Below are 26,211 nucleotides of genomic sequence, written 5' to 3'. Positions count from 1 at the left end.
ATATTCTAGAATGGGATAAATTGTAAGTCCTTTTATAAATAACGCTGTAGTTAGAGTAAATTAAATGTTCTTAAACTAAATGCTAATTCAAAGCTAAATGGCATGCATATTTTTTTTTATCAGGGCTTTACCACTCCTGAAGGAAGAACACCTCTCTGGACTCGTTCTACAGCTGTCTATCTGTAGCCAGTCGTGGTCATGTAGAGTATGAGGAAATCGTCATAAGGAGATCGTGAATGAGGAAACCGTCTCACCACCTTGCCTTTGGTCGGATATTTATCATGTCCATTGTCTTGGTGTCTACTCCGTTACCCTCATTCTCCATCTGTTGCCCTTCAGTTGCGTGATGTGGTCAGCTCATCTATACTTGCTCTCCTTGATGTCGTTCTTATGATGTCGTTGACTCGCTTGCGCTGTCGTATCCAGGCGTTGGTTTTCCTGTCCCTCAATGTGATGTCGAGCATCATTTGTTCCATTTTTCTTTCGGTTACAATAGTGGTCTTTCTTTATAAAAAAAGGTGACAAATGGGACGTGAAAAGTTACCGTCCTATCAGTCTCCTGTTCATCATCTACTAGATGTTCTCCAGCATTATACTTAGTAGGCTGCTCTGTACCTTGGACCTCTATCAAACAAACAAACAAGCTGGCTTCAAGATTACATTTAGGTTGTCAGTCAACTACTTCAAGAGAAGACGAAAGAATATAATATCCTGCTTTGCTCTGCCTTTGTTAACTATGAGAAGGCTTCGACTCCATAGAGTTCACATCGTTTCTTAACCTGAAGAACCAAGTGGTGGACCCCACTTACTTTGCAATGCTGAAAGAGTTTTATAGCTGGGCAACATCGAATCTCAGCTTTCATCAAGACAGTTATATGATCAAGCTTGAGAGAGGAGCAAAGCAAGGCGATCACATCTAACCAAAGTTGTTTATATCGTGCCTGTAAGACACCATCATCAACAAAATCCAACGGGACATCAATATTAACTGAGAACAACTATGCCACCGGGAGTTCGCAGATGATATCATCTTGACAGTGCATGCAACTATGGAACTGTAGAAAATGCTCACCGATATCCACACTACAAGCCAGCCTGTCGGCCTCAACATGCTCCTTGGAATAACCTACGTCATATTCAACAGGCATGTTTTTCCAGCATCTGTTACCGTAAACAGCAAGACATAGAAGAGGTAGATGGCTACGTTTACGAAAATCTCCTCCCGGGAATCAAAAGAAGAATAGCATTTGGTAGGGCGGTTTTTGAGAAGGTGGAAAACCTCACGAGGAGTCCCAAGGCTTCCATGAAAATTAAAAGAAAGATCTTCAATGAGTACATCCTGACAATGATGGTTTACGGCAGTGAAACATGGACTCTCAATACTATCATCATAAACCCCTCACTGTAGCCTAACAGAAAATGGGAAATGAACATATGTGTGCGTGTGCGTCTATGTATGTATAAGTATATATAACAAATCTTGGTAAGGTGTGTAATATATTTAAGAAATCTTGATAAGGAACGTGAGTTTAATATTCAACAAGTTATATAAAAACAACGATAACCTTGGAAGAAATTTTGTAATGTAACTCAAGTACAAAGAAATGAAGAGATTTAGAAACACACAGATTTGAGTTATTCTGCGTTCATGATAATTTCTTCACCAGCGTCTCTCTTAATTTATTCTCTGCCTCTCTCTACCTTTCCTCCCCCCTCTCGCTCTCTCTCTCTCTCTATCTATCTATCTATCTATCTTAATACATACACGCGCGTACGTCCACACACACATATATATATGAATCCCCAAAATTCACAAAAGCAAAATGATAAACAACGCCTATAACTTCATCATATATAAATATATAACACCTCGACAAACTTAAATTAAGACGAATTGTAGCAGTCCCCACATGTGAAACAGACTTACTGATAAAACACATGAAGCATTATAAGAGACGACTTAGTACTGCTGAACTACATCACAAAAAAGTTCACAAAATTAGCGTATAATTCGAGATGTAAACCTCTATATCGCTATTCCACACGACTATAAATTAGAAATCATAGGATTTCCGACTCGAAAAATTCCCCAATGAAATACTAAACCGGAAAAGATAAATACTAATTAACGAAATAATAAAAGCTCATTTTCAGAGTAAATTTTTCAAATTCAATAGAATAAATTTACAAATATCCGAAACTGCGATGGGAATGAAACTTACCCCTAACTCCACCAATCTGCTCATGGCTATCCCAGATGATCGAATATACGAACAATGTAGATAAATGAATCACATGAAATTCCATAAATATCTATTAGAAAATTGGAAACATTATTTAGTTGACACCTCTTTGTGTGAACCCACGCTTTTGATTATCGTAATGAATTCAAACCCCTAATTTATAGCATAAATAACAATATGCATTTCACAATGGAATAAATTAAACAGACAATATCAGCTACTCGTCTTGGATATTTTACTCATATAAAAAAACACGAACATCGAAACAGGCATCCACTGCAATACGACAGACACTAAACGATACCTTTTATTTCTTAACACCCACAACACACCAAAACAAATACACCATTTAATCTAGTAAGATGAATACGCTTAAGCGTTTCGAAACTTGACACTCGAAATAAGGGACACCCAAAATTATAACAAATAATTCTTGTGCGACGGTTAATTGACAACGGAATAAAACATGCAAAGCAATAGATATAGAATTACGAAAGAATAAAAGTTTAAATTCACCAAATATTATGCCTTATATCACAACACAAAACTCAAGAAAGACAGAAACATACATCATTTTCCATCAAACTATTCCACCATTGATGCGAGACCCAAGAGTGAAAAGAGAGCATTCGCAATAGACAAATTAATAAATGTCATTTATACAATGGCATGAACCTCTGACTTCATGACTAGCTTACACCAAACAAACTATACTTTAACTGATAGCCGGATGGTATTTTGAGCCATAATTTCATTTTGACGGTCAGCAATAAGCTCCTCAGGCAACACACACTTCCTGACGATCTCCCAAAGAAGTCCAAAACAGCTGAGCTAACATACATCAAACAAGACCTGGATGTGAAGCGATAGAGACCATGCATAGGTGTGTTTTCCGGAGACTTGAAGACGACAGTACTATCGATATTATATGCAACTTCCCTTATACTTCTGATCGCCACATCACATCACATTTCGTAGGCTTGCGTTTTCGATCTAAGATCAGGAGATTGCTACAAAATACCTAGTAAACAGAAGAGACAGTGAAGCTTTGGAGTCCTAAGATGCAACTGAAAATGTAGATTATTTGCCATTTCTATCGAAGACATCATACATGTGATTAACCGCTGCCCAAAACTGTCACCAACGTACAACTTTCTTAGGCGATATGACGTTGTCGCTTCAACAGTATACAATGCCATCTAAGTCAAAGACTATCATGGAAAACTTATTGAGACATTCCCCACCCGTTATTGAATACCTAAACATCAATACAATGTATATTGGTGGAATATCCCATCAAAATTTCCATAAAGTGTTAACGGAACAAGCAGGTTATTGTTTGGGACAGGCAAAATAAAGTTTGTATTGCCAGAGGTCAGCTGTTCTGCTGATGTGAATATCTTTTCAACAACCAAAAGAAAAATAGTAAAACTATTGACAACTGCTTCAAAGCTTTCACTTTTTATAGCCAGATTATAAATTCGCATTTATACAATAAATATTTAAGGCACTTGGTTTTGTGAGTAAAAGCGACGTGTTAGATAAGCTAGGGTTTTCAGAAAGAGAAATCAACTAGTTTATTTATATATAACAAATATAATCTGTAAGATGAACAATATAAATACGTAAGACCTTTCTTAAGTCTAAAATGTGATGTTTTCTTTATCTATATTCCAATGATAGATTTCTGTGTCATTGTTAGAAACTAAACCATTCTTTACAGGAAGATTTCAAACAGTTTAAGGTAGGAGAGGACATACATAGAGAAAAAATACACGCATATATACACACATGTATCTGCGCGGGCACACACACACATACACATATATATATATATATATACATATATATATATATATATATATATATATATATATATATATATATATATATATATATATATATATATATATATATATATATACATATATATATACATATATATATATATATATATATATATATATATATATATATATATATATATATATATATATATATATATATATGTATATGTATATATATATATATATATATATATATATATATATATATATGTATATATATATATATATATATATATATATATATATATATATATATATATATATATATATATATATATATATATATATATATACAGACACACTAGCAGAAAGACCTCCCCACGGGAAGTTTTCTGCTGGTCGCTTGATAATATTTTCACATTTAATTCCCAATTCTAATATTTTTTTATATTTTACGTCTAATTATTTCTGTGTATAATAGCGCTCACTTAGTTAATATTGCTTTCATTATTTTATCACAGTCATGATCTCTCTTTTTTAAACAAGCATCACAGTAGTCCAACAACAGAGGGAGAGCAGTTTCTCAAGTTTTACCTTCCCATCAAAGCAACATAGAGACTTTCAGTTCAGCAGCCTATCTGTGAGCTTTGTAGTGTATGTGTGTGTGTGAGAGAGAGAGAGAGAGAGAGAGAGAGAGAGTGTGTGTGTGTGTGTGTGTGTGTGTGTGTGTGTGTGTATGTGTGTGTGTGTGTGTGTGTGTGTGTGTGTGTGTGTGTGTGTGTGTGTGCGTGTGTGTTGGAGAGAGAACATTGTAAACAATGAACAAAACGAACATGAAATGAAACAAATCGTATAAATAAAAGGGCCTCAAAACATCCAGAAAAATGGATACTTCTTAACAAAATTTTCTACAAATACCGCTTAGATGTTGTAGCTTCAGAGTATTTAGGGATTTATAGAAAAGAATTTTTCCGAGAGGTGGAGAGAGGAGATTTGGAAAATTCACACGATCTGAATTTTTTCCCTCAAAACTTCAGGAAGATGGGTATCTTTTAATGGAAATTTATACAAACTCCTTTGAAACAGCATAGATTACGATTATAAAGACATTTGTGGGGGAAATTTTGGGGGGGATTTTTTCTATTTTTTTAAAGCCACAGCATTCGAAATGACGGGGTTAGCGGGGCATCTTCGTATAAGAATGTTTTGAAAACTAATGTTTTTACATCCCCTTCCCTCATCATCTCATTCCGGACCTATTTTTGCCAATTTTCTTTTGCACTTCGAAACCATGGACTGAGTATTTTCGGTAAAAAAATATTTAAAAAATTGTTAATAATTTCAGAGGGAAAAGTGAGTGATTTAAGGGTGATTTGGCTGTTGTTTCTAGCACATTCAAAGACAAACCTTCTCGTTTCTTTATCACTCTCGCATGTATTCATGTTTTTCAATATTTTCCCCCATAAATACATGTATTTGCTATAAAAAAAAATATGAGGAGTTATGAATTTTTTGCAACCTCATTTCCTGCCCCCGATTGTTTCCGTTTAGAAAATAAAATATTGGAGAGCCTGAGAAGGTCATTGTTGGCATTTATCCACAGTAAGTTAAAAAAGATTTCGGAGATGTACTTGCATAGCAAGTGACTTGATCTGAGATCGTGTGCTGAAAAAAACAAAACAATATGAAGGTAAGGATTAATTTTAGGGTTAGTAAGGGTTAGGGCTAGGGTGCAATTACACGTCTACACAGCGTACATTTAAAATATCTTTTTTATGTATTTACGTACACCTGTATTTAAGTAGTATTTCGGTATTTAAGTAGTACCGTTGAAGGACCTCTTTAAATATTACCAGTTTCACTTCAACATTAAATTTTTCACAGGCACCATAACATATGTGGGCGACATTATGATTTTATATCAAGCGTATGACCTTACAAGTGTGGCCCAATTAGAATTTTCTTCGGGTCAAGTAGCACATCCCACTCAAAAATTCCCTGAATAAAGGCTGTTTAAGGATGATGAATGAAGTTTCCAAAGTGATGAATTATTCAAGTTCCAAAGAATTCTTCTCAATACACAGCTACGATGCTTCCTCACTACCTCTGCTCATGGTACGGTATCAAGGCATTTATTATTATTATTATTATTATTATTATTATTATTATTTATAGGACTGAGGTAACTCCTCCAGAAGATATAGAAGCAAAAATAGTATAACAAGATCACTCTTCTAGTTTTGCTTCTATATCTTCTGGAGGAGTCAACTCAGTCCTATAAATATTAACCAAAATGAAGTAGATTGCCAAGTTTATTTTAATTATTATTATTATCGTTATTATTATTGTTAGGGCAGCGAGCTGGCAGAATCTTTAGTTCACCGGGAAATGTGTTTCGCTGCATTTCGTCCGTCTTTACCTTCTGAATTCACATTCCATCAAGGTCGACTTTGCATTTCATTCTTTCGGAGTCAATAAAATAAGTAGCAGTCGAACACTAGGGTTGATATAATCGACTAGTAGAAAGAATTATAATAATAATAATAATAATAATAATAATTATAATCATTATCATTATTATTATTATTATTACTTGAAAGTTACTTAAGGGCAGCGGATTAGCAGAATCGTTAGAACAAAACATCTTGTAATTCGTCCTGTTGTTTTTGTTCTCAGTTCAAATCTCCGGGAGATCAACTTTTCCTTATCATCACTTCCAGACCAACAAAATGAACTATCAGTGAAATATTGGGTGAGGGTGTCAACGTAATCAACTAACTCCTCCCCTCAAAATTGGCTGACTTTGTGCTGAAATCGGAAACAATTTATTAAAAGGTAATGAAGGATCGAATCCATGATGCACTGAATATCTTGCAGCACTTATTTTACGTCCTTTTAAACTATAACCATAGAGTCTTCAAATGCCAGTAGAATAGACACCAGCGACTATTTCTTGTTTGTTTCCACTAATACAGGAAATAAATTGTGCTCAAAATTGTTAATTTCTTACAATTTACCAACTAAAATTTTGTGTCATGCAATTTTTAAAAATAAAATTTAGTTCAATGCAGTATACAATTTTGGTTCTCAGTTAATTTCTAATTTATATTCTGCTGCACACATACGTTTGATTAAATCCCTGTAGTTACGTGACTTATATACATTCAGTGTTAATGTACATGAGAAGTTTATAGATATAGTTTGGTTTTAAATCTAAAACAATTTACCAGATTCAAACTAATATTCTCACACAAAAGAACGTTATATATTCATGTATATATATATATATATATATATATATATATATATATATTGATAAACAGTAAAATCTAGATCCACCGAGAACAAAAAAAAATATGAAATCTTCCGAAGTTGATGTCGATGGGATTATACGTGCTCTGGGAGAGTCTACATTTTTTCATACCACACAATGCACTCTGATCTGTGCCGCACAACTATTAGCAACAACCAACAGCTTTTTCTATATATTCTTTGGTATGTATGAATATTAACAATGCATTTTTATTAATTCATTTTTCTTTCTCTCTCTCTCTCCCCCCCCCCTCTCTCTCTCTCTCCCTCTCTCTCTCTTTCGCACACGCACATTCATACATACACTTAGCGAAAGCATGGTACACGCTCGCAATTTACACCAGGTTGTTTCTTTTTGTACAGCAGTAAGTTAAAAATAAATTTAAATACAATATGTTGCATATAAATTCTTTCAGTTAAAGTTATGGATGAAAATAAAAAAAACATTGGTTAAATACATAAATCTATGGGCTAAACTATACATGAACGGAAACGTCCAAAAAATTGAATAAAAAACCTTGCTTTTCTCTTAGTGTGAGCAACAAATTCCGTGCAATACAAACAGAGAGGAAAAACGATTCCTAAACTCAATTAATATTATTATTATTTTGTTCTAATGTCAGAAATATTTGAGTCAAATTCCTCCGAAGTCGACTTTGTCTTTTATTATTTCGGTGTCGATAAAATAGGAACCAGCTGAGCACTGAGTCAATAGCTCGCCCACCACAAAGTGTCAGGCCTTGTGCATATAGTACAAAGTATTATTATTATTATTATTATTATTATTATTATTATTATCATTATCGAGTGAGAGTCCGACGCGTACCATCAACGATGCACTGAGGTACAAATATACGAAGCCCAATGTACCCATCATGGCTACCCGTCTGATTCAGGTGCACTAAAAGCATGCACCACAAACAAATGTGCGTGACATGGTGATCTCATAACAAAATAAACAGCGCATGGATTGCAAATGGGACCCAGTTAGAATTTTCTCCAGGTTGAGTAGCCCATCCTGCTAAAAAGGACCCTGAATAAGGTTCGTTTAAGGATGATAAACGAAACACCCATGTTTCCAAAGGAGAATTATTCAAACCCTAAGAATTGCTCTGAACACATTGCTATGATACCACCACCAACCCCGACAACTTCTGCTCGTGATCAGAGATGCACATATCGTCAGCCACTAAAGGACATGCTCAACTTGTTGAGGTCAAACAACTGGCAAGCAAAACTGTGGTATGGAACAGAATATTTACTATAGCTCATCTTTTACATCAGTGTTAAAGTCTCCTAACAGAACTACCGTTTTAGACGTCACTAGAAAGTGCTCCAGGTCTCGAAAAACACTCGATGTCTTACCTGCGCCCCACACGTAGGTAGTGTCATTTAACTGTTTATGTAACACATTATTCATCACGAACAGTTCGTTGTTCTTCTTTACAACGTTTTTTTTTTTAAACATTATATTAAGTTTTACGAATTTCATTTACTTTCCATTTACTATGTACTCTGTTATGTCGTCAGATGGCACCACTGGTGGTAGTTCATCGCATCGAACCAGCAACTCCGTTCACCAAATAATTCTTTTAATCTTTCTCCTTTCTCTTTCTCTAGCAAAACTCCCTTGTCTTCGGTATCCTCATTCCCCGATAATTTTACTCTGATTACATTTCTCATTTTAGTGATCCGTTTCTCTATTTCTACGCTCTTTTTATATTCTATCATCATCCTCACATTTTTTTCCTTTCAGTACTCCTTCCCGTTTTCCGTCTCTATTCTCTCCTGATGCTTCTGGTTTTTGTGTTTCAGCCAAATCTATCTTTCTCTTACTATTTATTGTTGCTTCCTTTCCTTTCTGGCTTTGCTGAGTGGAAGTGCTTATCTCCCCTGTTTGAACACTTAAGGACACAGAACGCTTGTGTCACATAGCCAACTGGAAATGATCTTCCTGGGGCTAAATAGCAGTAGCATTCCTCCATTTCCTGGGACTGCCACATTAAGTTGGCAACAAACCATCACTTTATCGTGCTGCTACTGTATAAGTCTCTCTGAGAGATTTAGAAATGCAATATTTCTAATTTTACATATATATATATATATATATATATATATATATATATATATATATATATATATATATATATACGTTAACAAAATTTAATTAAACACAAAAAAAAACACACACACATGAACAAATAAATAAATAAAAACAAATACAAACGAACACGTATTAACAAAGTATATAGGTGATACAGACACTCCCCATACACACATGCACTTACAAAAGACACAGACACATTGAAAGACACGCATGCGTAGACACATACAATAGGAATACAAAATACAAAATGGCTGATATTTAGCAAGGTGAGACACACATAAGAAGGAAGGAAACAAAGGACCACTGATGAGGTCACAGAAGTGTGACGAAAGAACTCTGGCCGAAATAAGATTAAGATTAATGTAATATAAAGCTGAAGCAAATTAACACCAAATATACAGTGCGTGTGTTTTTATTGGCTAAACTGGCAATATGACCATCCCCAAGTACAACAACATATATATATATATATACCGGAGTAAGCACATGAAATGTGCAACAAGGTGGAAAAAAGAGTACTCAAATACCAGAGGTAGAGTAATATAAATAAATAAAGTATATATATATATATATATATATATATATATATATATATATATGTTTATATATTTATATATATATATATATTTATATATTTATATATATATATAATTATATATATATATATATATATATATATATATATATATATATATAAATATATACATATATATATATAAATATAAATATATACATATATATATATATATATATATATATAAATATATACATATATATATATATATAAATATACATATATATATATATATATATATATATATATATATATATATAAATATATACATATATAAATATATACATATATATATATATATATATATATATACATATACATATATATATATCTATATCTATATCTATATATGTGTATATATATATATATATATATATATATATATATATATATATATATATATATCACTCACCATGTAACATCTTAGCTCGTAAGTTACCTCATCATTTCGTATTTGTCTTGCTTTCATATGTTTATTTATGGATTCCCTGAAGAGGAATATATGAGGAATTCCAGCAGCTCTTACTTCTTTGTAGAAGAGCTCTCTCATATATTTTGAAATATGTGTAGGAATTGAAGGAACTTTTATTTATATGCGTTTTGCTCCATTTATTATTATTATTCATATCTTCTCAAAATGTATCACTTTAACTTGGTATCTCTACCTGTAAAACGGCTGTGATATCTTGGTTTCTAGTGTAATTTTGCTACCTCTTGTAAGTATTAACATATTTACATTATCAAAGGTTTTTTTTAAAACTGAGATAATATTAATATGTACATAAACTAATATATATATATATGGGAGAATTTACGAAAAAAAACAACAGACGAAGACAGGTGGTGTAAACAACAAATGGATGTATTAGTTTAACGCTCTGGAATAGAGAAAGTCTTTGACGTTTCGAGCTACGCTCTTCAACTGAAAGGAACACAGAAAGAAATAAGGAGAGCAACAAGGAGAGAAAAATAAGGAGAAAATATATATATATATATATATATATATATATATATATATATATATATAACGTTGAAAGATGTAAAAGGCCAAACAATGCAAATAGATTTTAAGATGAGGTAACGTAAACTAAAAGTAAGTTACCTGGTAATCTTTGATCGTATATGTATCCAATATTTCTGGACATACAAATCCCTTCTTCAGGGTTAAAAAGGAACTGTCCTTAGAAAGATGTTTTTGGTCGGAGATAAAATAATTCTATGATTATATTTGAATTTTCAAGCGTTTCTCTTCTTTGACAATGTTAGTGACATCAATTATTAACTTATCGCTCCACAAATCAATTTTCATCACCTCTTTTCTAATATGTAGCAAATGTGCCTGTATGTGTATGTCATGTTATGTATTGCGTGCGTAGCTCCAATCTATCATTTATTTGTGGGTTTAATTTATAGATAATCAAATCTTCCTTAATTCCTAAGTTGCCGAGATTTCTATCATTGGCTTCAATGGTAACTTCAAATTGTCTGTTGGTATTTCTACATTTATCAATGTGTTTTTCGAATGAGGATGCGCGTGTGTTGAGATGTTTCTTATTGCGTGTATGCAAAGTTTGAGTTGTGCTGCCTATATAAAACGCCTTACATTTGTTGCATTCCATTCGGTATACTACATGTGTCCGCTGGCACATGCCTGTATCGCGGATAGGACAGTTAGTTAATGAGCATTGATTGTTATCTTTAGATTGCTTTTTATTCGGGTATCCGCGCAGAGAGGGGCCGGAGTGTGCTAATTGTATGTCTAGTCCATCGTTCCGTATGGCTCTACGAATTGCTGTGGTTATGCTTTCATTGAAATGTGGTAATTTCATGAAGCAGGTGTTAGAGAAATTCTTATGTCTGCGGCGCTTTTGGTTTTCAATTCGGTTTATTGTGGATGTAGGGTAGCCATTCAGCTTCCGTATATCTGTGAAGTGTACGGTGTAAGTGATATGGTCTCTAACTTTGTTACATTCATTCTTGATACGTGCTAGTTCATTTCTTATGTATCCCGTTTTAGTACCGAGGGGTAGGGCTGATCTATAATTCACAAACAGTCCTCTACTGGCAGCTTTCCTGTAGAAGTCGGTGTATATATTACCTCCCTTTGTTATTTTAAGATGGAAGTCTAGTAGAGATAAAGAACCATCTTTATCGGGGTGTTCAGTGGTAAATCTTATGTTACTATGTTAAAGATATATACCTTATAAATGTTTATATTTAACCTATTTATCTTTTATTAAGTACAGATTTTTATATTTAACGTTTACAGTATAAATTTAACCTATAGTTTTCATATATAATTTATACATTTTTAACCTATAAAGTTTTCTGTATAACCTGCTGCTTAGGTTATAACATTTTACAATCTATCTATAAAAGTTGTATTGTACCTACATTTTAGCCTATAGATATAATTTACCATTAGTTTAGCCTATTCTTCGAACAAGGCTTATGGCTAATTCCCTGTACATGCTCTAGCTATATCTATATGTTTATGACCAAGTTACTTCGGAACAGTAAAGTTTACTGCTTAATGTAGATAAGGAAGCTTATGTTTAACTAGTGTTATAGTCTGCATTAAAAGCTGACTTGACATCAATGAACTTTATTTTACAGCCATCACTCCTGAATACAAATGTAACAATCTGACAGATTCTCAGTTCAACCAATACAACATATCGACCAATGAAGTCAGTCTGACATATGATAAATGCTCCATACACATCAATAACGATGAAGGGACTACGACTGAGAACCAAACCTTGAACTGTCTGAATGGTTATTCCTATACCACACCAGCTGATACGTCTATAGTGTCAGAGGTGGGTTGATTCTGTTACTGTATTAAATTGTTGTTTTGTTGTTTCAGAATTCATTTCTGTTCGTGATAATTTTATGTCATCTGTCTGTGGTTTGTAGTCTGTAGGAAAGCTATGGACATTATAACTTTCTGGGATATAACATTTAGTACTCTTTTGCACGTAAATGAATTAATTAATCAATCTATCAATCAATCAATCAATCAATCAATCAGTCACTCCTTAATTAAATTATTAGATTTGATAAGTGAATGAAAAAATAGACACGTTATTTAAAAATTGTGTATCTGCGCTCTATTATATATTTTCATTCTTTAATAAACCATTAAATTTCAGTTTCAGTTGTTTCAATTGTACCTAAGGAAAACAGCATAAATACAATTTCATTTTTCGTTGATCTCTGTTTATAATCACATTCTAATTCAGTTAAAATTTTCATTGGAAACATTGCTTCCCTTTAAAACTTTTAAAATCTTTATAGTTCTTTTTTAAAGAAATATTATCTCTAAACACCTAACACTGAAAAGACACGCGAGATAACAAGTACGCATCAAGTTGGTAGCTTAAACTGCAAGATATTGCAGCTGTACTGTCTTGAAAACGGACGGGCGCTTCGAAATAGTCTTAGTTAAACTAATTTGAAAATGAAAAAAAAATTACATGCTCAGATTTGAAATATTTTTAATATTACGCCTGCTGGAACAGAACCGACATGGGGATAATTGTTAAAATCATCTAGACATAACTGTATATTAACCATACAATTATATTTCTTTATTAAGTACATTTACTTTTGCAGTGGGATCTGGTGTGCAACAAAAGTGGACTGGCTGAATCAACTCAAACAGTTTTTATCTTAGGTCAAGTCATCAGTGGTCTTATGTCACCATATTTGATTGAAAGATTTGGACGGAAACCTCTAAGAGTGTCAAGTAATTTAATGTTGATAATCTTCAATCTTGTAGCCGCATTTTCGCCGTTTTATTGGACGTTTGCAGTCATGAGATTTTTCACTGGAGTATTAAGAGAGGTAATTCTTTTTTCGTGGATATGAACACAAAAATATTCACACAAACGCACTTCACTCCCACACATGCATACAAACATAAGCATGCACCCACACAGAGAATTATATGTTCGTACACGCGCACGCACACACACACACACACACACACACACACACACACACACACACACACACACACACATACACACATATATATATTTGTATATGTATTTATTAATATACACGTGTATGTGTATGTATTTAATTCAAGAATTCAAAATATTTCAGTGTTTGACAGTTTCAGTTTTTCCCCTCTGTGTGTGCATGTTTTTGTTCGCATTGTTATATATATATGTTTAACGAGATTCTGGTTCCAATTTCCTGCTTAGCATGTTAAAGGTTTTTAACATAACCTCCGATCGAATAAAGTCTTTGTTTATGAAAATGAGAAGATAGAAACTATACAAGATTCATAGGATTGATTATATCGGTAATGTAAAGCGTGTTGTCATATACTGTGTCATACTTATTCTACCTGAGAATTGCAATAGAGGTACATATATCTATGGAATACTCAGCTCTTTTACAGGTTAATTTGAACAAGCAGATATTTCGGTTGATCCAATAACTGAAATACTCATCGTCGAAATCTACGGAGATCTATTTTATGCTAACCAAATCATCATTCTATAAAACAAAATGTATGTTTATTTTATTTTTATCTCCAACAACCCATTTATTACAGTTTTCCTCGACAGTGACGGTTATATATTATTATGCAACCGTACCTTGGACATAACTTTTGTGAATGGTGCATGATTTCCTTGATTACAAATTTTGGCACGAGGCAAGTAAGTTCAAAGGAGAGGAGAAGTCGATTACATACACTCCAGTGTTCAAGTGGTACTTACTTTATCGACCCCGAAATGATAAAAGGTAAACTCGACCCTGACGGCATTTGAACTCAAAATGCAAAATTGGACTAAATGCCGCTAAACATTTTTCCTGGCCTGCTGACGATTCAGCCAGCTCGTTGCCTCAACTGTTAAAATAATATCAACAAAAAAACGTTGATACTTACATTTCTGCCAGCTCACCGTCTTAGTGTACGATACTATTACACTTTTACATTATTTCTACATATTACTCATTTTGTGGGATTTTTTCAAATACACTGGATAGTGAATCTTACAACATTTTTGGATGAAGCGCACACCACTGAAGACCTCAAACTTTTGCAGTGAAACGATGACAAATGAGTTGTAAGGGTCTGTACCTCTCCATGTTAGAATTGTAGTTCAGAAAGAAGTTCTATCTGTATATTTCTGTTCTAAAATCAGCGTAGTGGATTGCAGTCACCTCTTACAAAAGTGAATTACCTTGAGTCAACAAGTGAGTTTATATGTAATCATACTGCCTACTAAAAGTAGAAACACACCCATTTCAAACCACGCTCTACAGTTTTCAGTAAATAAATGAAATGGTCACTGCTGGAAAGTCTATGAATAAAGATCTGCTCGCTCATATTTGACCAGCTGTTAAACAAGAATATCACTAACGCCACTACCACCAATAACAAGAATAATATAATAGGAACTCTATTCGTCAAACAAAAAAACTCTATGTAATCACATGACTTGCAAGAATAAGCTGATGAATTTCCTTCAAATCACAACCTAACGACTTGAGAAAAGGAAAGAACACACTGTATAAAATGACAAGATAGTCCTGGCTTGACTGACTCTGAACTGGACTGATCTGGACTGGACTAAACAAAAGCGAGGTGTATGTATTACAAAGTACATTTTGAGAATAAAGTGGATCGAACCACTAGGAAGTTAATTGTCTCAACCAGATATATTTCACAGCTGCTATCATACTATACGTATTATCGAGCCAGTTGACTCGGCTGTCTTCAACTATTAAAATATATTTTACTGTAATTTAAACACATAAAATTGATAATGTCAAATAACTTAGATAACTTAAATTTTAGCCATTATTATTCCAAGCCATAAGGCTGCGAACTGGTAGAATTGTTAGCACGACGGACAAATGCTTCGCAGCATTGTAGTGAAATTCCACCGAAGTAGACTTTACCTTTCGTCCTTTTAAGATTGATAAAATACGTACCAGTTGGTTACTTAGGTCGATTTAATCGACTATCCCCTTCCCAAGAAATTTAAGACGTTGTGCCTATAGCAGAAAGGATTATTATCCCAAGCCTCGTCTAACTTGATAGCACCACTTGGTGCTATTAAGATTGATTTTACTGTAAAATAATGTTCAGCGTTTCAAAGTATATCATTATACCAACTGTCTATCTTTTGTTGCATTTCAGACTTATGTTATCAGCTCTATAACGTTAGTTTGTGAGTTATACCCAAAGGAAAAACGTATCATTATGTCTGGTCTATTTATGTTTATCTGGAACATCTATTCTACTATTACTGGTTTCATAGCATATATGTTGAAGGATTACGGATGGAATACGTATTTCTTGCTTAACGCCGTTCTGTCCGGATATTTTATTATAGATTTCTTGTAAGTACCCTTTTTTCAATCCTTTCTATAGGTTATTTCAGTCATTGGTGGTGGTTCTAATGGTTCAGTATTTTATATTAACTGTTATTTGCATTCAAAAAGATCAGTTTTACTTGTAATGAAATAACCCAAACTCCGTGATGGTTGTAATGACATAGCTAATCTGTAGTTGTAAAAACTCGTTGGAGTGATGCAGTTAAGAAGTTCTTGTAATGTGATATCTCAGCTGTAAGAAAACTAACGTAATCTCCTCTGCCTTTGCTCTGAAGCAACAATTCTTAATCGGGGTCCATATGGCTCTTGGAGGTCATATAAAATGTTGTTGTTAAAATCTATGTGCAATAAATTGGATATACTTCTTCGATACACAAAATATTTTAACAATTTTCTTTATACAGTTCCTAATGATATTTAATTATAAAAATATAATGGGATGTTTAAAACATCGAATATTTATGAAGGTCCATCCGCGTAAAATAGGGATCAAAGAGTTCCATAGAGAAAAAAATGGTTGAGAACCACCCATCTAGAGTTTCAGTTGGTTCCTATGTCTGGGAGATTCCACTCAGTGCGTCTCGCATGGCAGAATCAGATTTCTTTCGTCTTCGTTTACTTTCTACGCATTCATTTGGTTAAGCATATTTCTTCTTTTTTATTTATCTACTATTCTCTCGGATCCATATGAAGTTGCATGGCTCGGTGGTTAGAACGTTGACTTCACAATCATGAAGTAGTGAGTTCCAATCCCAGACCGGGTTGTGTGACTTGCAAGACACTTTATTTCACGTTGCTCCAGTTCACTCAGCTGTAGAAATGAGTTGTGACGTCACTGGTGCCAAACTGTATCGGCCTCTTTGCCTTTCCCTTGGATAACATCAGTGGCGTGGAAAGGAGAGGATGGTATGCATGGACGACTGCTGGTCTTTCATAAACAAGCTTGCCCGGATTTGTGCCTCTGAAGGGAACTTTTAGGTACAGTTCTATGATCATTCATGACCGAAGGGAATCTTCACCCTTTATTTTCTCATCCAATTGTCATTCTCTTCCTCTATTTTTGTGCTTTGGTTCTCAAGTATTCAGACTCACCTGAATACATTTGGTGTAATACACGTATTGTTCGTGAAGAATTTATTCTGAAACACAGGAAAACTGTGTATAAGGTAGATAAAAAAAAAAGCAGGGAAGATGTCCAGATGGAGAATTTTAGTCTCATTATTGAATAGTTTTGTTAGTTTAGACCTCACAGATAGATACAAGCATAAACAAATGCGCATACGTATATTAATACATACATGCATATGCATGTGTGTATGCATGCATGCATGTATGTATGTATGTATGTATGTATGTATATGTAGTGGAGGCGCAGTGGCCTAGTGGTTAGGGCAGCGGACACGCGGTCATAGGATCGCGGTTTCGATTCCCAGACCGGGCGTTGTGAGTGTTTATTGAGCGAAAACACCTAAAGCTCCACGAGGCTCCGGCAGGGGATGGTGGCGAACGCTGCTGTACTCTTTCACCACAACTTTCTCTCACTCTTACTTCCTGTTTCCGTTGTGCCTGTATTTCAAAGAGTCAGCCTTGTCACACTGTGTCACGCTGAATATCCTCGAGAACTACGTTAAGGGTACACGTGTCTGTGGAGTGCTCAGCCACTTGCACGTTAATTTCACGAGCAGGCTGTTCCGTTGATCGGATCAACTGGAACCCTCGACGTCGTAAGCGACGGAGTGCCAACACAAAATGTATGTATGTATGTATGTATGTATGGATGGATGGATGGATGGATGGATGGATGGATGGATGGATTGACTATGTATGTATGTATGTATGTATGTATGTATGTATGTATGTATGCATGTATGTTTGTATGTACGAGGGAGAGTCAAGAATTATACGCACTCTTGCTTTTTTCAATGTATTTACACAAAAGCAGGGTATAAACAAGTAAATCATTTTTCTATATAGTCTCCTTCCTTTCCATGCACTCGGTCCAGCGACACTCGGTCCAGCGACACTCGGTCCAGCGACACTCGAGCTTGCGTATTCCCTCCAGGAAGAAAGTTTCGGTTGGTCATGCAACCATTTATGAACCGCTTCCTTTACATATTCATCCGAACTATTTTTGAGCGGTCCAAAGATATGAAAGTTGGAAGGGGCAAGATCTGGGCTGTAGGCAGGGTGTTTCAACACCTCAAAAGCCAATTGGTTAATGGTTTCAAAGGTCTGGGTGGAGGGACTATGTGTGGGCGTGCATTGTAATGCAACAGCAACACTTTTTCAGCAATAGGCTTGGGCGTTTGATGCGAATTGCTGGTTTCAGTTTGTTGGTCAGCAAAGCACTGCGTTTTGTACTATTTGATCGTACACTCCTACCCCTTTTCCAGGTAGTTTTCCAGTATAATCCCTTTTTAGTCCAAAAAAATGGTTAGCATCACCTTTCCCGCGGAAGATCTCTTAGTCACTGGCGAGCCAGGATGTTCCCACTCAATATTCTGTCTTTTGGATTTTGCCTCATAATAATGGACCCACATTTCATCTCCTGTGACTATTCTGATCACAAAATCCTCACCCTCAATGTTGTAGCGATCGAGTAAACGTTGGCAGACCTCAAGACGTTTACAGTCGTGTTCTACGGTAAACTTTCTTGGCACCCATCTTGCACCGACTTTATGGAAGCCGAGCTCATCGTGGATGATTTGATAGGCAGAACCACGACTAATCTGCAGAGAACGAGCTACCTCATCGATGATAACTCGCCGGTTCACCATTACCATCTCGCGAGTTTGCTGAATCTTCTCGTCAGTGGTGGAGGCTGACGGGCATCCTTCTCCCTCTTTGTGCATCACGCTTGTCCAGCCTCTTTTAAACTTCTCGATCCACTCATACACACTTCTACGCGGTAGTGCAGTGTCCCCGTATTGTGCTAAAAGCCTCCGATGAGCTTCAGCACTAGACACACCTTCCGACCAGAGAAATCGGATCACTGTTCTTACTTCTTGTTTGGTGTGCATTGCTAGTGGAGCGGCCATGCTTACACTGTAAAGCCAGAAAGAAAAATGGCGCGATCAGGCTCAAACTTCGATCACGTAACCACAATAGTGCCAACTGTAAGCTCGCATGCGCAGAAGGCAGTGTTACAATAATAAAGATGTGTTATGGAGAATGACCGGATAATTTTTGACTTACCCTCCTATGTATGTATGTATGTATGTATGTATGTATGTGTGTATGTGTGTGTATGTATGTTTGTATGTATGTATGTGTGTATGTGTGTATGTGTGTGTATGTATGTATGTATGTATGTATGTATGTGTGTGTATGTGTGTATATGTGTATTTATGTATGTATGTATGTATGTATGTATGTTTGTTTGTGTGTATGTGTGTGTTTGTATGTATGTATGTATGTATGTATGTATGTATTGATATACTCCAGAAAGAAAAGAAATATAGCCTTTTAACTGTTCAGTAATTTGTTCATGATCCGTTGTTGGTAGGACCGTGTAGCTCACATACATTGGCACTCGAAAAGAGATACATTTCTTTTTTTATGTTCCGTTTATATTTTTTTTATGCCTATAGTTTCCTGGAGGAATCTGTCAGATGGCTATTTGCAAATTCGAAAATAAAAGCAGCAGAGAAAATTATCAAAAAAGCAGCAAGACAAAACAAGGTTGACTTTGATGAAATCTGGTGTACATTTGTAAAAGACACTGCACTACAAGAAACTGGTCAAGTGAATGAAACCAGTCTTCAAAGCCGAAGTAGTGAACCTAGTCCCCCAGTCACAGCAGTCGTCGATCATACGCAACCACTAAGTGAAGAAGAATCCTCGGTGTTTGTTAAGTTACTTACTATCTTTAAATCACCATATTTGAGGAAAGTTACTATCGTCGTGTCTATAGAATGGTAAGGTTCGCCGTCTTATTTCTATTGTCTTGATTATATGTTCTCTTAAACACCTTTGAAAATATTGTCAATGTCTAATTATAATTTCGTTTTTGATTAGACTGTGGCGGCGAGCTGGCAGGATCGTTACCGCGCTTAGCAGCATTTCGTCCGTCTTTACGCCGAGGTCGACTTTGCTTTTCTTCCTTTCGGAGTCGGTAAGATAAGTACCAGTAGGGAACGTTAGTTGGTGCAATCAAACTTACTCCCTTCTCGGAAATTACTGGATTTGTGTCAAAATCGTTAGCATGCCGAGCAAAATGCCTGACGGCATTGACTCAGATTCACTTCACTCTTCACTTCGGAGTCGACAAAGTACTAGTTGAGCACTGATGTCGATCTAATTGACTATGCCCCTCTCTCAAAATTACTAGCTTTGTGCCAAAATTTTAATTCAGTATTAAATTAGACATGGCGGCGAACGGACAGAATCGTTACCGCGCCAGACAAAATGTTTAACGGCATTTCATCTGACTACGTCCTGAGTTCAAATTCCGCCGAGGTCGACCTTGCTGTTTCATCAGTCAATGCAATGTACTTATTCCCTCCCCCAAAAACGCTGGCATTGTGCCAAAATCTAAAATCAATATTTGATTAGACAAAATACCTTATAGTTTGGGAGAGGATGTTCTCGGCGAGAGAGAAACATGGTTTAGTAATGTAATACGAAGAAAATCACTTCAGTCAGGAACCGTGTAACTCTTTGCTGTACGACACAGACATTATTATGTGTTGTCAGATCAAAATCGTCGATCCCTCTTATACTCTTAGAGCATCTGTTAGTCACAATTGTGTTGGTCTGAATTAAGTAATTTATGTTCTACCAACTTAAATCAGTAGGTTGAAACTAAATTTAGAAATATAGTAACAAAAACACATGATTCAAAATAGTCTAACACACAAAATGTATAAATAATTTATATTTGAATGTCTTGTGTGTGTTTTTAATCATTTAGTCGAGAGGGAAGGGCATTGCCCATAATATTTTACCAGGCCTCCGACGTTGTTTGGTAAGACAGATGGAGGCAAGTGTCCTCAAATAAGAAACATAGCTCGAATGCTTGCAACGGATTGGACTTCGCTAAAGGAACACGTTGTTCTTTTAGCTATAGCAGAATTTGAAAGAAAAACTTAAAGAATCGGAACATATGACAGCAATAATGCATTCACTACGACATACTTATAGTTTCTTCAATTTCCTGTCCTGCATTGGTAGTTTTTGTCGAACCCGAGAAGAAAAAAAATAGTTGAGCTCGGTAGGATTTGAACTCAGTGCGTCGAAACAAATACTGCAAGATATTCAAGCCGATGCACTAATGGCTCTAACAATTTATCGCATTGTATGTGTATATTCTTGTGTATGATTCTATTCTACGCGTTTCTGTATTTGTACAAATAAGAATCTGGATATTTATCTTATGTCCTAACGCAATAAATAGACAAATATTTCACATTCGTCATTGGAGGCAATTATTTGATTATTAGATATTGTTTTGATGTATCTTGAGGAAATGGTATTGGGACAATATTGTCTCTTTCGGTGGAGCATATGTTTATTAAATTCACATATTTTGTTTCTTTGGTTTTTTATAGGGCTGTAAATACAACAGCACAGAACATTATTTTGTTAATGATGGAGGTTTTTGGTGGAAGCATCTACATCAACTACAGTATATTGTATTTCCTTGCAATAATATCAGTGGGTCTTGCGGCTGCATTAGCGAAACGGTAACACATTTTCTCAACATTGCGAATATATGGAAGCGTTAGAGTGAAAGAAACAGCATTAAACTGGGTTAAACGTTTTACCTACAATGCGCTACATTCTGCATTTGATAATCGTCAGAGTAAACTTTGCTTAACATCACCCTGGAGTTGATGGAATGAGTACAATTATGAAAAACTTATCCAATCGATAGATGCATTTCTTTATTATGTACTTTTAATTTGTGTGAAAAATAATCACGCTAAATGTGTCTGCCGTAGGGTTTTCAGTTCTAGCAGAAGACATTTTATTCAGTTTCCACTGTTAAAAGCACAGGAAAAAAAAAACGGCCATTACAAAAGTCATCGACTCACCGATTTTCCAATATTGTTATCATCACCGTTTGTCTCCAATATTTATTGGCATATTTAAATCAATTAGCATTAAGATTTATTCATACTCATAATAGTAATCAGTTGTCACTGCACGGCATCGCATCACAGAAACAGCTGCAAGCTAATTAAGTTCATTGCATAATTCTCTTCGTTTGTCGTTTATTTAATTCCATATTTAAGTTCTGTATTTAACTAAAGCCCTGTTCTAAAGCATATATATATATATATATATATATATATATATATATATATATATATATATATATATATATATATATATATACATATATATATGCATGCATACGTTTATACTTTTCGCAAATGAATGTATGACAACATACATAGACACACTCATGTACACACATGGACACAAACAACGTATATATATATATATATATATATATATACATACATATAAATATATATATATATATACATGTATGTATGTATATATATATATATATATATATATATATATATATATATATATACATACATACATGGTCTGATCAATAAGTATCCGGATTGTCGATATAGTAACGAAGCTAACGCATGCATAGTGAAGCCGTTTGGCGCAGACTGACCTTGTACTCTGCTGTGCATGCACACTAAGTTTTAACGTTCTAGCTCACTTCAGTTGTTTACGTGTGATCGTCGCATTGATCATGACAGCGAAAATTGAGCAGAGAATCTGCATCATATTTTGCTAAAAGCTTGGCGATACCTGCTCAGAGGCCAACGCAAAGTTTTGAAGTTTCCATCGTTCTCGACACAATCAAGGAGAACTTGTGCAACTGAAATTCGAGCGTCATTTTGGTCAACTGAAAACAATTTGGGCACAAACTTGGCAGACACGCATTTCATACCCATATCTTCACTGATAATGAACTGGACTGAGCCGTAACTGATCTGCACATTCTCTTATAACTCATTGGGGGTGATTCGACGATTTTCCCTCACAGCTGTACGCACATCTGTGATCTTTTTATCATTTCTGCTGGCTGCTGGTCTCCTAGAAAGTTCGTTGATATCGACATTTATTCGGCCATCTTGGAAACATCTCAACCACTCGTGCACTTGTGTGCGGCTCATACACTCCTCTCCATACTCTTTCTGCAGCTTTACGTAGGACTCTGAGCAGATATCACCATGACAACTTTCTCTGTCATGGTCAATGCGACGATCACACGCTACACAGCACTGCTGTAAATAGCGAAAGTGAGCTAGAAAGTTAAAACTTAGTGCGCACTCACAGCAGTGTTGTTCAAGGTCAATTTCTGCCAAGCGGCTTCACTCTGCGTTCTTTAGCTTCGTTATTATGGTAACAGTCCGGATACTTATTGATCAGACCTGGTATTATAAATCTGTATATATGTGTGTACACTTCTATACGTGTGTCCATATTTATGTGTGCCTATATATGTGTGTGTGTGTGTGTATGCATGTATATATATACATACATACATATACGTATGTATACATGCATGCATGTATATATATATATATATATATATATATACATGCATGCATGTATATATATATATATATATATATATACATCGACTACTTTTCTTTGCTAGATTCGGTCACAAATTTTCCTTAACATGTTTGAAGACGGGTGTTGCTATATGTATTATATCGGCATCTCTGATAAAAATATGGGCAGGTAATATTCAGCTTGTGGCTTTTTATTTCAACTTCCTTTCGTATTTCATTAATTTTAAAATCTTTTAAAAAAATGTTCATTGCTGCTACTTTTTTTTATATATTCTTGATTGCGGTATTCTTGTTTTTGTGCATCATAGTGGAACAGTAGTAGTCTCAATAACATACTGATAAATAGTTAAATATTTACCTCACGTATAATGTTCTTATTCTATGTGTGCCGTGTTGCAAAATAGTAAGAGCGTCGGACAAAATGCTTCGTGGTATTTTCTCCCGCTCTTTACGTTTCAGATCCTCTCATTCTTCTGGGATTGATAGAATAAACTAACAGTCAAGTGCTGTAGTAGATTTAATCAGCTAACACCTTTTCCTCTTCCTCAAACGTTAATTGTGTCTGTGCTAGACTCAATTATCATTCCCCCACCCATTAGCCTTTATTATTCAACTTACTAGAGGTCGATAAAAGAAAGGAGTGAACATGTATAAAGATCAATATAATTAACTGCATTCTACCACAGAATCTGTGGCTTTGTAAGCTTTTTAGCACTACTAGTACCGAGCGGTTATTTATGGTCGCTTTTGCTTCTTACTTTTTAATTTCTACGACTGTATTGAATATGCAATCATGAGCATCATTTCATACATACATACATACATACATACATGGTGGTTGTCTACTCCTTACACAGAGTTTGACCACCTCCTGCACCTACACCTTAGCCCTTTCATGGCGTCTCATGTGGCTTTTTAAACCAGACAATGTTTTGAAAAAACACCCACACAGATTGCACCTCTGATTTGTACTACCAATACCTGCAGGTAAGTTCTGCTCATTGTGGATCCTAAAATGTCTTTTAAGACCCCCATTGGATTTGCAAGCTCTCTGGCACACACCACATTCAAACGTGTGCGCAGACATAATCAGAATAGGTGCTTGAAGTTTGTTTTCCATGGGTTCGCAGGTGAGATTTGAGACCAGCCAAAGACAGACATGGTCTATCACAGACTGTGCACACAAAAAGGTCCTTGTCATTCACCTTCTCGATCTTTACATACATACATACATACATACATGCATACATACATACATGTTTGTGTGTATGTGTGTGTGTTTGTGTGTGTGTGTGTGTGTGTGTGTGTGTGTGTGTGTGTGTGCGCGTGTACGTAAATAAATGCTAAAAGACTATTTTCACATCCTTTATTCACTGCATTATCTTATATTTGAAATAAATTATATTAAATTATGATTTTCAATGCCGGTCAAAAATGACCGATTTGATCCTTGTAGGAAATAAGAAAGGTTGGTACTTTTAGTGCCAAAAAACAAATATTATTGTTATTGTTGATCCATTTATTACTTTTACTAAATGGTTTATCTAAATATTAAAACTCATTTCAACAGTAACACAATGTTTTTTTTCTTTTAAGAGGACAGTGAATTGATGGAGTACGTTTTTCTTGCATTGTATCTTGTGTCTGCTGCTGGATTGAATGCTGCTAGTTGCAATGATTACATATACACCTCAGAACTATATCCAACACAGATACGGTAAGGGTATAACTAAAAGTATTTATAATATTTTAAAATTTTTATTTATCTTTTTATTTTTTGTCAGTATGACACCAAACCTACATTTTTATGTGTATGCTTGACGAATGTGAATGCACGAAAGTCAAATTCCGTTTTGAGATTAAAATGTAATAAAAACAGTAATTAGTTGGGATCGATGAATAAATGTTCATCATTTTTCCTTTCATTAAGTAATTTGTTAAAAGTAATGCTTGGCGTTTTTTTTAATGAATTCTTCATTTGTAAGTTGCATTACTGTGTATTTTAACCTCTGTTAAGGTGGATATTTGATGAGCGTTATAGCTTATTTAGGAGAAAAGAAATATGATACGATAGCTGTATCTAGCTGTTAACGTACATGAAATCAAATTGCTTCAACCTAGATATGAAACCGAGTTCTTTTTTCACATTTGGATTTTCTCTTTTCTTTTCAGGTGTAACTTTTTTTGTTGCTTTACTTTTTCTTCTTCTCTTCCTGATGCCTGTGTGTTTGTTTCTTCTTTCTTTCAAGCCAACCTTTCCGTCTATGTCATT

The 26,211-nt window shown here is 34.9% G+C and overlaps 1 protein-coding gene across 2 annotated transcripts in view; it reads left to right on the top strand.

Moving 5' to 3' along the window:
• Positions 1-7,168: 7,168 nt before the first annotated feature.
• LOC106869258 (organic anion transporter 3) overlaps positions 7,169-26,211 on the top strand; it is a 22,540-nt gene continuing 3,497 nt past the window's right edge. The window contains exons 1-8 of one of the 2 annotated variants that reach the window (XM_014914928.3): positions 7,174-7,525; positions 12,640-12,845; positions 13,642-13,872; positions 16,190-16,392; positions 19,977-20,303; positions 21,936-22,070; positions 24,023-24,108; positions 25,536-25,656. In XM_014914928.3, coding sequence (XP_014770414.1) covers positions 7,387-7,525; positions 12,640-12,845; positions 13,642-13,872; positions 16,190-16,392; positions 19,977-20,303; positions 21,936-22,070; positions 24,023-24,108; positions 25,536-25,656 — 1,448 coding nt within the window. In that variant the 5' untranslated portion in view covers positions 7,174-7,386. Of the gene's footprint in view, positions 7,526-12,639; positions 12,846-13,641; positions 13,873-16,189; positions 16,393-19,976; positions 20,304-21,935; positions 22,071-24,022; positions 24,109-25,535; positions 25,657-26,211 lie in introns of both variants that reach the window. The other variant, XM_052971571.2, reaches the window with a different exon arrangement.

The sequence above is a fragment of the Octopus bimaculoides genome, chromosome 11, assembly GCF_046866305.1.
Source record: "Octopus bimaculoides isolate indiv1 chromosome 11, ASM4686630v1, whole genome shotgun sequence".
NCBI lineage: Eukaryota > Metazoa > Mollusca > Cephalopoda > Octopoda > Octopodidae > Octopus > Octopus bimaculoides.
This window is presented reverse-complemented; position numbering and strand designations above follow the sequence as displayed.